Here is a 15,286-nt window from a genome sequence, read left to right on the forward strand (position 1 = left end):
AGCAACTTAAATCCTTCGATTGGTAAGTGTTTGTTTCGCATTAAATGTGGGTGGAAGGAAACGTAATATAGTTGCAAATGCATCTGCAGGTTATCCATACATCTCTGTACCATGTCTGCTTTAGCACCGCCGGTAAATAGAATGTTAGCATCGATTAGCGTAGCATGTTAGCATCGATTAGCTGGCAGTCAACATCAACAAAACTCAGCTTTGTGATCTCGTTGACATTATAGTTGCAAATGCATCTGCAGGTTATCCATACATCTCTGTGCCATGTCTGCTTTAGCACCACCGGTAAATAGCATGTTAGCGTTGATTAGCATAGCATGTTAGCATCGATTAGCTGGCAGTCAAGCCGCAACCAAATACGTCTGATTAGCACATAAGTCAACATCAACAAAACTGACCTTTGTGATTTCGTTGAATTTATCGTTGCAAATGCATCTGCAGGTTATCCATACATCTCTGTGCCATGTCTGTCATCGCCGGTAAAATGTGCGGACACTCAGGCACATTCAATGGGGGTCTGGCGGCAGACACTTTCGCATCTTCGGGCCAGTGGTGCAACTTGAATCCCTCCCTGTTAGTGTTGTTACACCCTCCGACAACACACCAACGAGGCATGATGTCTCCAAAGTTCCAAAAAATAGTCGAAAAAACGGAAAATAACAGAACTGAGACCCGGTGTTTGTAATGTGTTGAAAATAAAAATGGCGGCTGTATTACCTCGGAGACGTCACATTCTGACGTCATCGCAAAAAGAGCGATAAACAGAAAGGCGTTTAATTCGCCAAATTTACCCATTTAGAGTTCCGAAATTGGTTAAAAAAATATATGGTCTTTTTTCTCCACCATCAAGGTCTGGTCTGGTCTGGTGATAATGTTCCCCTTTAACAATGCATAAACCGCTCCGGCCCCAGAACAAGCACACGATTAAATAATAATGGGAGCTGAAGCCTGGTCAGATTGCTTCCAGTTTTCATCCTGTCTGTCCAAATGCAGGGCCCAGGCTTAGACTGAATTCCCCCCAGTAAAAAGTTGGTTTTGCGTAATATTGCGAAACAAAACGCCAGGTAATATGTCTGCTATTCGTTGCCATTTTTCCATTGTTATACACACACCATTGGCGGGCATCGTGATGGAAGTGGTGCTTCTTCCAAGATGCAGATCGGGCTCGGACACAGCGTACAGGTAAGAAGTAATGATTTATTAAAACTAAAAACAGACTAGGAACAAAAACACTGGGGCTAAGGCAAAAAAGGCAAACGAAGGGCTATTAGCATGAGAGGTAGAGAAACAAACAGAATACTTGCTCGAGGCACAACAGGCAAAACAAAACACTAGCATAGGAGCTAGGAAAACACAAAAGGCTAAGCGTGGAAGCTAGCAAGTCCAAAAACATGAAACCAAGTCGTCACAAACCGTATGTAACACAAACTAAGAATCGGAAAAGTCCACGAACAAACAAGATACACAAAAGGACTCAACAATCAAATAATGTATGATCCGGGCGGCGGATCCTAACAACCATAATGATACTTGTATGTTTAAAAACCTCTAAAGGTTTAGTGGCCACATGCGTGGACAGCACCTTTGAGCTCTTATTTCCAAAACTCTGTACACTACTGAATTGGGGTCTTATGGCCTCTTATCTGGACACTTATACTGCCATCTGGTGGTGTCAGAAGAGTATAACATACAATGGAATCTGGAAAAAAAAAAGTGTAAAAATAAGAATTTGCATGTCACTAAACATGAAGTACACGTTTGTGTACTTATGGACTAAGTACATCATATCAAAAGATGATTCTTAGTTTTTGTTCTAATTGGGTTCCAATAAGCCCAAATTGCAAGAGAAATTTAAAAAAGCATGTAAACAAACAGCTTGGGCCTTAAGAGGGTTAATGCGCCAACATTTCTTCAAGCGGTGCGGCTTCATAGCTCACCGAAGTCCTACTAAAAACATTTAGACAGATTTTTTAGCGCCGTGTGTAATGTTCTATATTCTCAATGGAATATTTAAAGTGTTGGTATTGTTTACTGCCATCATATTGCAGTCTACACGTATCTCGTATGTGTGACTGCCATCTACTGTAACATGAGGTACCACTGTACATATAAGACATGAATAAGAATTGATATGCAGTCCTGGGTTCAAATCCAGGCTCGGGATCTTTCTGTGTGGAGTTTGCATGTTCTCCCCGTGAATGCGTGGGTTCCCTCCGGGTACTCCGGCTTCCTCCCACTTCCAAAGACATGCACCTGGGGATAGGTTGATTGGCAACACTAAATGGTCCCTAGAGTGTGAATGTTGTCTGTCTATCTGTGTTGGCCCTGCGATGAGGTGGCGACTTGTCCAGGGTGTACCCCGCCTTCTGCCCGATTGTAGCTGAGATAGGCGCCAGCGCCCCCTGCCACCCCAAAAGGGAATAAGCGGTAGAAAATGGATGGATGGCAATTATCTATCAACTGTAAGTGCCCGGGGCAGCACGGTGCTATAGGGGTTAGTGCATGTGCCTCACAATACGAAGGTCCTGAGTATTCCTGGGTTCGATTCGGTACTCGGGATCTTTCTGCGTGGGTTCCCTCGGGGTACTCCGGCATCCTCCCACTTCCAAAGACATGCACCTGGGGATAGGCCCCTCCCACCTCCAAAGACATGCACCTGGGGATAGGTTGATTGGCAACACTAAATGGTCCCTAGTGTTTGAATGTTGTCTGTCTATCTGTGTTGGCCCTGCGATGAGGTGGCGACTTGTCCAGGGTGTACACCGCCTACCGCCAGAGTGCAGCTGGGATATGCTCCAGACCCCCCCCCCCGCCACCCCGAAAGAGACAAGCTGTAGAAAATGGATGGATTTAAACTTTATAAAGATATATCAAAGGGGTAGAGAGCATATTTGAACCGTGAGGTGGCGAGGGATTACTGTTGTCGCAAAGTATCCTCCATGAGGTATTTGAGCTTTCCACAGCACTGGGACTGTCTGACACAGAGTCAGCCAGGAGACAGCGCCACACACAGGAGCATCACTGACGTGACGCGGTCATGGAAACGCCACAGCTAAGGGGATATTTTAGGGAGTCAGCCAGGGAGAGGGTTTTCCCTCGGAGGACTGAGGGCATTGGAGGCAGCAGCAATAGAGAAGGTGGATTATAAACAAGGAGAGAAGAGCTGCATGTGTTTCGAACTGAAAACCAACCCCAAAAATTTGGACCTGTTTAACTGAGACACTTTGCATATTTCCAGGATTTATTAACCGTTGTCTTTTAGACAATACAGTAAAAACCCTAAAAGCAGTAAAGTTAGCACGTTGTGTAAATGGTAAATAAAAAGATAATACAACAAATCATTTTCAACTTATATTCAATTGAATAGACTGCAAAGACAAGATGGTCACGCTGCAAAACGTTGTTATTTTTTGCAAATATTAGCTCATTTGGAATTAGATGCCTGCAACACGTTTCAAAAAAGCTGGCACAAGTGGCAAAAAAGAGTGAGAAAGTTGAGGAATGCTCATCAAAGACTTATTTGGAACATCCCACAGGTGAACAGGCTAATTGGGAAGAGGTGGGTGCCATGATTGGATATAAAAGCAGCTTCCATGAAATGCTCACTCATTCACAAACAAGGACGGGGCGAGGGTAACCACTTTGTCAACAAATGGCTGAGCAAATCGGAGAACAGTTAAAGAACATTTCTCAACAAGCTATTGCAAAGAATTTAGGGATTTCACCATCTACGCTCCGTAATATCATCAAAAGGTTCAGAGCATCTGGAGAAATCACTACACATAAGCCATGATATTATGCATTTTGGATCCCTCAGGCGGTGCTGCATCAAAAAGCCACGTCAGTGTGTAAAGGATATCACCACATGGGCTCAGGAACACTTCAGAAAACCACTGTGAGTAACATCTGTAAGTGCAAGTTAAAACTCTACTATGCAAAGCCAAAGCCATTTATCAACAACACCCAGAAACACTTCCAGCGTCGCTGGGCCCGAGCTCATCTCAGATGGACTGATACAAAGTGGAAAAGTGTTTTGTGGTCTGACGAGTCCACATTTCAAATTGTTTTTAGAAAATGTGGACGTTGTGTCCTACGGACCAAAGGGGAAAATAACCTTCCATTATAGCCTCAAAGTGTAAAAGGCAGCATGCGTGATGGTATGGGGGTGTATTAGTCGCCAAGTATGGGTAACTTACACATCAGTGAAGGCACCATTAATGCTGAAAGGTACATAGAGCTTTTGGAGCAACATATGTTGCCATAAAAGCAACGTTATCATGGACGCCCCTGCTTATTTCAGCTTGACAATGCCAAACCAGGTGTTACAACAGCATGGCTTCATAGTAAAAGAGTGCAGGTACTAGACTGGCCTGCCTGTAGTCCAGACCTGTCTCCCATTGAAAATGTGTGGTGCAATATGAAGCCTAAAATAGCACAACGGAGACCCCGGACTGTTGAACAACATAAGATGTACATCAAGCAAGAATGGGAAAGAATATCATCTGTGGCTGAGTTGCTGTTGTTCCCAAACTCTTTAATTTTCTTATAATAAAATAGACTTTGGAATATTTAGGAGCGAGGAAATTTCACGACTGGATTTGTTGCACAGGTGGCATCCTATCACAGTTCCACGCTGGAAATCACTGAGAGCGGAACAAATTCTTTCACAAATGTTTGTAGAAGCAGTCTCCATGCCTAAGTGCTTGATTTGATACACTGGGCCAAGTGATTAGAATACCTGATTCTCATCTTTTTGATAGGTGGCCAAATACTTTTGGCAATATAGTGTATATTGGGGCGTTGGTAACTCATAGTAACTGTCTGTGAATCCCTTGAAACAAAGCTCCGGAAATATCAATATGGAAACAGTCTGCTACAGGAGAAAGAATTCTGTGTGATCAAGAGAGAGACATTAAAATACCTCAAACTAAACTCAGTCTAGTTTTACTGCATGGATTAAAGAATAGCCACACAAGAAACTGAAGAACAGCAAAGCAGTTGTCGTGCGAGATTTGTAGCCTTGAAATATTTGATTTATGCTCCTGTAGTATGTACGTGTGTGTAGGCTGCGTAGTAATGCGCAATAATACAAAATGCCCATTGTTACAATCGTGCCTTGAAAAGATGTTAATAATGAAACCCAAGTTTTGACCTAAATGGAACATTTGATGATCTGTACTAAGGCTGAAACTAACAACTAATTTGATAATCGATCAATCTGTCGATTATTACTACGATTAATCGATTAATAATCGGATAAAAGAGACAAACGACATGTCTATCCTTTCCAATACTTTATTTAAAAAACAGCATAGTGGCACCATGTCCTTTGGACTAGCCAAATAAAATAAGGCAAGTGTTACGAAAATGTTTTTTTTTTTTATAAAGTGCACCATTGTCATGCACAATAGAAATTATTTTGCTTGGGGGAATTTCAAACTTGGCTACTACTTATTCCAACCACTCTGCAATGTTGGATGCTGAATGTCTTTCCTCTAGTAGCATGGTCGTAAGGCAGATTGACGTCATGTTCCATTCTTCTCCAATGTAGTGGCATGTATTGTAAAGGTAGGCTACACTTGTCCACACATCAGTAGTGAGAGCAATTTAGCTCTCGGTGGCTTTTATGTCAGTCGACACTGCTTGGAACATCTGCTCGTACTTCCTCTCCATCAGTTTGGTAAAATGTGTACTCGAGGGAAGAGTGGGGTTTTTTTTAACTGTTTTTTTTTTTTCGAGTCCGTCGCTATCAATATCCTCGAACACAAATCTTTCATCTTCGCTCAAATTAATGGCGAAATTGTCGTTTTCTCGGTCCGAATAGCACTTTTTGTTGGAGGCTCCCATTATAAACAATGTGAATATGTGAGGAGCCCCCACACATGTGACGTCATTGTCTGCGACTTCCAGTAGAGGCAGGGCTTTTCTCTTAGCACCGAAAGTTGCAAACTTTATCGTGGATGTTCTCTACTAAATCCTTTCAGCAAAAATATGGCAATATCGCGAAATGATCAAGTATGACACATAGAATGGACCTGCTATCCCTGTTTAAATAAGAAAATCTAATTTCAGTAGGCCTTTAAGGAGCTATTTTATTTACAAAAAATTTTGAATCATCTTTATAAGAGATGCTAACGTACCAAATAACTTCCTACACTTTTTGTTTTGGTAAGTATTTATTTACGTGTTGGCTTTTTTGAATAGACCTGCTTCATGCATTTAAATAAAATTAAGTGTTGGAGTCAGTATTGGTATTTTTCTAAATTTTGAGGCCAATATGTCACTTTTCCTGTAAATGAATATCAGTCTCCTTCACCATTGATATTACGTATCGGCACTGACAAAAAACATATTGGTGGATCTTTAGCATTTCTCTCAGAGAATAAAACCCTGGTCAATCCCAAATTATTTTGGATGACATATATGTTGAGTAAGAAGGACGACTGAGACAGAATATTACTTGGCCAATTTTTACTAAAGCTTTAGGAGACCAGCCCTTACGATGCTATAATAGCAGCATCAAAAAGCGGAAAGAAATATAGCTGTTCTGTCTCACTGATCCTTCTTACTCAACATATATGTCATCTGAAATACTTTGGATTGACCAGTGTTTTATTCCCTGAGAGTAAGACTGGTCGGACGCAACAGTCTCCTTTACCATTGATATTCCGTATCGGCATAGACAAAAACCCTATTGGTGGATGTGTAGCATAGAGGTAAAATAAGGCCTGCCTGTTATATTTGTTGCACTCTCAAGGACACCATCCTACTGAGGCCTCGCTAGTGGAGATATGCTGCATTGAGGTTGGCCTTCAAAGAGCGTTGCATTCATCCACTAAATAGCTTTTTCTGTAAAGCAGAATATTCACAGCCCTCCTCTGAAGTGACCACTGGCTCTCATCTCCAGATTCAAGCATGCAGTGAGCCAAACGGAAATAACACAGAAGCTGCATAGAGCAACAGAATGCCCCACCAAACATATGCATTGTTGTTTTGACAAAAAAGATGAAGCAGTTTATTTTCCTTCTTGCAAAGCCGCAATGTGTGCAAAGAATGCTTGTCTCCTTTTCCTGTTTCCATGATAACAGTTTTGGTGTTGCGTAATTGGGACGCTTTAGCTTGATTGTAAAAACCTCAATGTCACCTTTGGCTGATAAGTAAAGCACAAACATTTAAGTGCTTGAGTATTTTCCACTTTCAATTACCTGCAGTGTCTTTGGAAAGACAATATTGTGAAGCTCAACAATGCTGCAGCATGCTTATGTATGTATACGTGTAAATAAATGAACACTGAAATTCAAGTATTTCTCTTATATATATATATATATATATATATACACATATATATATATATATATATATATATATACACATATATATATATATATATATATATATATATGTATATATATACATATATACATATATATACTGTATGTATATATATATATATTATATATATATATATATATATATATATACATATACATATATATATATAGACGGCGTGGCGCAGTGGTAGAGTGGCCGAGCGCAACCCGAGGGTCCCTGGTTCAATCCCCACCTAGTACCAACCTCGTCACGTCCGTTGTGTCCTGAGCAAGACCCTTCACCCTTGCTCCTGATGGGTGCTGGTTAGCGCCTTGCATGGCAGCTCCCTCCATCAGTGTGTGAATGTGTGTGTGAATGGGTAAATGTGGAAGTAGTGTCAAAGCGCTTTGAGTACCTTGAAGGTAGAAAAGCGCTATACAAGTACAACCCATTTATATATATATATATATATATATATATATATATTAGGGGTGTAACGGTATGTGTATTTGTATTGAACCGTTTCGGTACGGGGGTTTCGGTTCGGTTCGGAGGTGAACCGAACGACACGGACATATTAAGTAGTGCACCGCACGTTGTGTAAACAGTGCACACCGAGGCACCATGAATTGATTTACGTGGACCCCGACTTAAACAAGTTGAAAAACTTATTCGGGTGTTACCATTTAGTGGTTAATTGTACGGAATATGTACTGTACTGTGCAATCTACTAATAAAAGTTTCAATCAATCAAAAAAACAACAACACACGGCATGCTAGCAACGACTGGGCTATGTTAGACTGACCATACCTCCACTTTTCACTGGATATGTCCTCTTTGCGGGGCTGTCCGGGTGGAGTTTCTTAAATGCCTTGAATGTCCGGCATTTTAAGTTAGGGTTGCGTGTATTTTCAATGTACGTTCAGGGTTAAGAAGGGGTTAAAAAAAAATACTGGTGCACGCAGCATTAACATTTGTGAGGGCGGGGCAGAGACAGAGAGCGAGAGAGTTATGATAAATGCTTTTTATCCATTAATTAATCAGATAAAAAATTTTATTATCTATAGAAGGGGTGTCAAAAGTGTGCCGGAGGCCATTTGCAGCACACAGCTAATGTTTTAGAGGCCCACGACACATTCTAAAAATACTATTAAAATAAACAAAAACATTAAAAATAGTTAAATAAAAAACGTTAAGGCCAAATGTAATTTAGAAAAAGTTGCAATGTTGACTAATAAAACAAAGCTGTTTTTTTTCTTTCAAACTGTCATTGCTCAAAACATAATATTGAATCAAAATCAATGTTATTATGAATTATTGAACTATCCAAGTTTCCGATTACTTCACATGAATTATTCCACTAAGAAAAATATTTTTGGTGGAAGATTTAGCAAATTTGTTAAAAAAATAATCAAAAATTGTATATTTAGATTTTTTTCTTACTGTACCGAAAATGAACCAAATCGTGACCTCTGAACCGAGGTATGTACCGAACCGAAATTTTTGTGTACCGTTACAACCTTATATATATATATATATATATATATATATAAATAAAAACATAAATATATACATATATATAGCTAAAATTCACTAAAAGTCAAGTATTTATTTTATTTATATATATATATATATATATATATATATATATATATATATATATATATATATATGTCTTGATTGGATTATCCAGAGAATAGTGCTCGATACCGTGGTAGAGTATGTAGGTGTGGTAAAAAAATCACAAGACTACTTCAAACAGTTCTGTAGAGATGAAGTAGTCTTGTGATTTTTTTACCACACCTACATATATATATATATATATATATATATATATATATATATATATATATATATATATATATATATATATATATATATATATATATATATATATATATATATATATACACATATATCAGGGTTTCCCACACATTCATTTATTTGTGGCGGCCCGCCACGAAAGAATTACGGCCGCCACAAATAGATTTAAAAAAATAAAATAAAAATTCCGGTGCAGTAGGTGGCGGTAGCCTACTATGCATTGTAACTCCGCTAATGTAATTATATTCCAACTCCGCGTTCTTCTTGGTCATCGCCGTCGCCGCTGGTAAAAAATGGATGGATGGAGTAATCACAGTGAAAAGTTAAATAAAATCCTACTAAATATATTTGAGATCCGAAAGGTTCCCCACTCATAAAGTGATGCATTTTTATAATTTTTTTTTTTACTTTTAAAGGGGAACATTATCACCAAACCTATGCAAGCGTCAATATATACCTTGATGTTGCAGAAAAAAGACCATGTATTTTTTTAACCGATTTCCGAACTCTAAATGGGTGAATTTTGGCGAATTAAACGCCTTTCTTTTCATCGCTCTGTGGCGATGACGTCAGAACGTGACGTCACCGAGGTAATACAGCCGCCATTTTCATTTTCACATTACAAACACCGGGTCTCAGCTCTGTTATTTTTCATTTTTTGGACTATTTTTTGGAACCTTGGAGACATCATGCCTCGTGGGTGTGTTGTCGGAGGGTGTAACAACACTAACAGGGAGGGATTCAAGTTGCACCACTGGCAAGAAATCTGCCGCCAGACCCCCATTGAATGTACCAGAGTGTCTTCACATTTGACCGGCGATGCTAAGACAGACATGGCACAGAGATGTATGGATAACCTGCAGATGCATTTGCAACAATTAAGTCAACGAAATCACAAAGGTGAGTTTTGTTGATGTTGTTGACTTATGTGCTAATCAGACATATTTGGTCACGGCATGACTGCCAGCTAATCGATGCTAACATGCTACGCTAATCGATGCTAACATGCTATTTATGCTAGCTGTATGTACATTTGAAACTAGATACCCACATTTAATGCAAAACAAACACTTACCAATCGACGGATTTAAGTTGCTCCAGTGTCACAAGATGCGAAAGTCCTGATCGTTTGGTCCGCACATTTTACCGGCGATGCTAATAAGGCAGCCATGCTATGGGCCACTTCATTAGGTACACCCACGCTATGGCCGAATAGCGTCAATAGCTATTCGCTCAATAGCTTCAATTTCTTCTTCAATTTCGTTTTCGCTATCTGCCTCCATACTCCGACCATCTGTTTCAATACATGCGTAATCTGTTGAATCGCTTAAACCGCTGAAATCCGAGTCTGAATCCGAGCTAATGTCGCTATATCTTGCTGTGGTAACCGCCATGTTGTTTGTATTGGCAGCCCTGTATGACGTCACAGGGAAATGGATAGTCGCATCACAAATAGCGAAAATAAGGCACTTTAAAGCTTTATTTAGGGATATTCTGGGACCGGTAAAATTTTGAAAAAAACTTCAAAAAATACAACAAGCCACTGGGAACTGATGTTTTATTGTTTTTAACCCTTTTGAAATTGTGATAATGTTCCCCTTTAACACTTAAATTTCAAGGTCAACTTTTGATATATCTGTCGATTCTAAGTTTGAACTATTATTTTGTTAGTTTTATGCTCTTTGGTCAAAACTTTGATATTATTATATGGCAACCACACAACATATGCAATATTTTTTACACATAAAACCTTTTAAAGTGATATTTTTGAAGTAATAATTCATTATAACATGGATATTTTTTAGGGTTGCACCGATTAATCGGTAACCAAATATATTCGGCCGAATATGGCAAAAAAAGCCACATTCGGCATTCGGTGGAATGAGTTAAAAACAAGGCCGAATAGTGGCGTGTGACGCAATTTTTTGACGCGGTGACGCAATCAACCAACGTGCAGTGACGCGGTGACGTTGGGATATGTTGTGTACCTGTATAAGTGTATGAGGTTACAAGCACACACTTATTGAGATTTAGTGGGGCCTCTGTTTACATTATTAGCCTGTTGTGTAGGCTACCTGTATAAGTGTATGAGGTTACAAGCACACACTTAATTGAGATTTACTTGAGCCTTCTGTTTACATTATTAGCATATCTACTGTGGCTAAGCAGACTTTTGCCAAAAGGACAATAATTAATTTGTTGTGGGTTTATCCGGGAGGAACTCAAAGTAAAGCCGCTGCTCCTTCACATGGAGAGGAACCAGATGAGGTGGTTCGGGCATCTGGTCAGGATGCCACCCGAACACCTCCCTAGGGAGGTGTTTAGGGCACGTCCAACCGGTAGGAGGCCACGGGGAAGACCCAGGACACGTTGGGAAGACTATGTCTCCCGGCTGGCCTGGGAACGCCTCGGGATCCCCCGGGAAGAGTTAGAAGAAGTGGCTGGGGAGAGGGAAGTCTGGGCTTCCCTGCTTAGGTTGTTGCCCCCGCGACCCGACCTCGGATAAGCGGAAGAAGATGGATGGATGGATGGATGGGTTTATCCACTTTAATGCACTTTATTTTTTTTTGGAATGCATGTTTTGTTTGAATGCCTAATGTAAATGAAAAACTTTGTGCTTTTTTTGAAAAGAAAAGGCTTCTGGAATATTAAAAAAATGTCAAAATTCAATTTAAAAAAATACTTTATTTGAAAAACATGTCTAAATATTTATTCCAGGCTATTTATGCAATATTAAAAAAATTGTGAAAAACTGCATTCATTATTCGGTATTCGGCCTTCGGCCAAGCCATCCATCCATCCATCCATCCATCTTCTTCCGCTTATCCGAGGTCGGGTCGCGGGGGCAGCAGCCTAAGCAGGGAAGTTGGCTTCCCTCTCCCCAGCCACTTCGTCTAGCTCTTCCCGGGGGATCCCGAGGCGTTCCCAGGCCAGCCGGGAGACATAGTCTTCCCAACGTGTCCTGGGTCTTCCCCGTGGCCTCCTACCGGTTGGACGTGCCCTAAACACCTCCCTAGGGAGGCGTTCGGGTGGCATCCTGACCAGATGCCCGAACCACCTCATCTGGCTCCTCTCCATGTGGAGGAGCAGCGGCTTTACTTTGAGTTCCTCCCGGATGGCAGAGCTTCTCACCCTATCTCTAAGGGAGAGACCCGAACTCATTTGGGCCGCTTGTACCCGTGATCTTATCCTTTCGGTCATGACCCAAAGCTCATGACCATAGGTGAGGATGGGAACGTAGATCGACCGGTAAATTGAGAGCTTTGCCTTCCGGCTCAGCTCCTTCTTCACCACAACGGATCGGTACAACGTCCGCATTACTGAAGACGCCGCACCGATCCGCCTGTCGATCTCACGATCCACTCGTGAACAAGACTCCTAGGTACTTGAACTCCTCCACTTGGGGCAGGGTCTCCTCCCCAACCCGGAGATGGCACTCCACCCTTTTCCTTCGGCCAAGCGTTTAAATTTTATTCGGCTTCGGCTTCGGCCACTAATTTTCGTTTCGGTGCATCCCTAATATTTTTGTCCTTTTTTTTTTTGAGCAATAGAAAAAAAATAAAATAAAGACAAAAGGGGAAAAAAACTGCCTGCATGGCAGCTTTGTGTCAACATTGCCACTTTTTCCTCATTAGATTTCACCTCATTCCACTTTTTTTTTTTTTAATTTTGGCACTACTATTAATTTTGCAATTTATGCAGAATGTGTGGCGATTAGCTGCGGGTGGCAAATGGCCCCCGGGCCGCGCTTTGGACACCCCTGTAATGTAAGCAGTCATGGGTTCCACTCACCGCCGGGCTGGGCCGCTCCTGACTTTTTGGTTCCGTCCAAATCCTGCCGGCTCAGCACCGACTGGCGGGAAATGTGTCGCGCTGCTTGGCCGGGGACGTGGAAGAGTCCGCTCCTCTTCCGGACCCGCGCAGACTCGGGCGCGGACTGGCTCCTCTCCGGGTCGTGACTCTGCGGCTCCGAGCCCACTTTGACCAGAGCGTGTCGCGTCCGCGTCAGGGCGGAAGTCACGGTGCCCATCGCCGGCTAAAGAGCGCGGAGCACCGTCACCGGGAACGGGAACTGGAACGGTAAGCCGTCACTCTTGACTGGTCATTAAAAAAGAAAAGAAGGCGCCGAGTCCAAGTGCCGCCATGTACTTGCTGCTGCGGTTACTTTTTGTGAGGAAGGGGAGGAGCGGGTCACCTCGGTGAGTTTCTCCCGGCGTCGCCAACACGTCACGGGCGGAGAAAGTTGCCCCGCCAACTCCGCGACACTCCAGGGGCCGCCGCCGGAAACAGATGCGAGTGTAACAGGGTCAATTACGTCTTGTAAATAATTTATTTTCTAAAGTTTTATTATTGTTATAATTACACAAAATATGTAAGTTACATGTAAATACCTGAATATTGTTTGATGTTTTGTCAATGTGGAACCATTGTCTCGTTGTCCCTCCTACTGCAATAATTACTGTGACACCTGTCTTTTTATATGCGTTAGACACGCCCTCCAACTTCCCTTTTTGTCTACGATAACGGGAGAGGTAGGCGTTCATGCGACGACAGAAAATGTCTTGTTAAAAACTTTAATTCATTTCTTGTTCATTATTATATATTTGTGTAGGGGCTCGACGATGGCACAAAGTTTTGATGACGATTGTATTCTGTTTTATCAGGTATGTTTTTATTTTACTGTGTATGTAACTATGCCGCCTTTTTTGTCTACGATAACGGGAGAGGGGCTCGACGATGGCACAAAGTTTTGATGACGATTGTATTCTGTTTTATCAGTAAAGTGCAGTGGAGAAACCCATGGTGTCGGTCGTCTTATATAAAAAACACACAACGCAGAGGAAAAGACCACCGGTTACACTAGGAAGCTAACAACGATGACATTATTCGCTATACACCATGGGTGTCAAACCCTGGCCCGCGGGCCAAATTTGTCCCGCCGTGTAATTTCACTTGGCCCTTGAGGGAATATCTAATTAACATTAGAGCTGGCCCGCCGCTGTAACACCGCTAACACTCTTACTTGCCAACCCTCCCGATTTTCCCGGGAGACTCCCGAAGTTCAGTGCCCCTCCCGAATTTCATCCGGGACAACAATATTTGGGGTGGGCTTTAAAGGCACTGCCTTTGGCGTTTTTTTTTTTTTTTTCCAAAGATGGCACTGCTGTAGGGCTTCACGGTGGCAGAGGGGTTAGTGCGTCTGCCTCACAATACGAAGTTCCTGCAGTTCTGGGTTCAAATCCAGGCTCGGGATCTTTCTGTGTGGAGTTTGCATGTTCTCCCCGTGAATGCGTGGGTTCCCTCCGGGTACTCCGGCTTCCTCCCACTTCCAAAGACATGCACCTGGGGATAGGTTGATTGGCAACACTAAAATTGGCCCTAGTGTGTGAATGTTGTCTGTCTATCTGTGTTGGCCCTGCAGTGAGGTGGCGACTTGTCCAGGGTGTACGCCGCCTTCCGCCCGATTGTAGCTGAGATAGGCGCCAGCGCCCCCCGCGACCCCAAAAGGGAATAAGCGGTAGAAAATGGATGGCACTGCTGTAGTGGCTGCTGTTGGCAGGAGCTCTGTGCTCTTGTGTCATCCTTTTGTGTTTCCCTCTTGTTTTCATGTCTTATTATATATTTTTGCATTTTGGTCCGGGACCCTTTGGGACTGTGTGACAAGGGGTGGCACTTTCGTGACTTCTGTGGTGCTTTTTTTGTGGACTTCTGGATCTGCCTCCCGGGAGCCTTTTTGGCCATGGAGACCAGCTGCTGGGTCTCTGCTACACCGGCGTCTGTTTGGAGGGACTGGAGGAGATGCGGATGAGGGGACAGGACTGCAGAGCTAGCACTGAGCGCTGGGACGGAGAGGCTTCGCGGTGTCTTGGCTGGGTGAGCAGGTGTCGGACACCTCAGTCACCTTGGACGTATCCTCGCTCATCCATGCGGACTGGACACTGGCCGAGAGTGGAGTCGGTTGTCTTGTTGCTTTGTTGGGTCTGCTCCTGTCTCTGGCCATGCTCCCTCCACCCCAGCGGACGATGGCGTGGAACACCGCAGAGGCCACCACAGTGGATATGTTTCTTTTACTTTTTATTCATAGCTGTATGTAGAAGTGTCTGGTTGTATCTGCTGCTTTAATGTCTTTAATGTCCTCTG

At 42.4% G+C, this 15,286-nt stretch overlaps 1 protein-coding gene across 1 annotated transcript in view; it reads right to left on the reverse strand.

Moving 5' to 3' along the window:
- Nucleotides 1-13,699, reverse strand: part of pde1cb (phosphodiesterase 1C, calmodulin-dependent b) — a 316,561-nt gene extending 302,862 nt beyond the window's left edge. Inside the window, exon 1 of the mRNA XM_061921038.1 lies at nt 12,938-13,699. Coding sequence (XP_061777022.1) covers nt 12,938-13,175 — 238 coding nt within the window. The 5' untranslated portion in view covers nt 13,176-13,699. The remainder of the gene's footprint in view (nt 1-12,937) is intronic.
- Nucleotides 13,700-15,286: the final 1,587 nt, after the last annotated feature.

This window comes from Nerophis ophidion, linkage group LG14 (assembly GCF_033978795.1).
Source record: "Nerophis ophidion isolate RoL-2023_Sa linkage group LG14, RoL_Noph_v1.0, whole genome shotgun sequence".
In the NCBI taxonomy this organism is placed as follows: domain Eukaryota; kingdom Metazoa; phylum Chordata; class Actinopteri; order Syngnathiformes; family Syngnathidae; genus Nerophis; species Nerophis ophidion.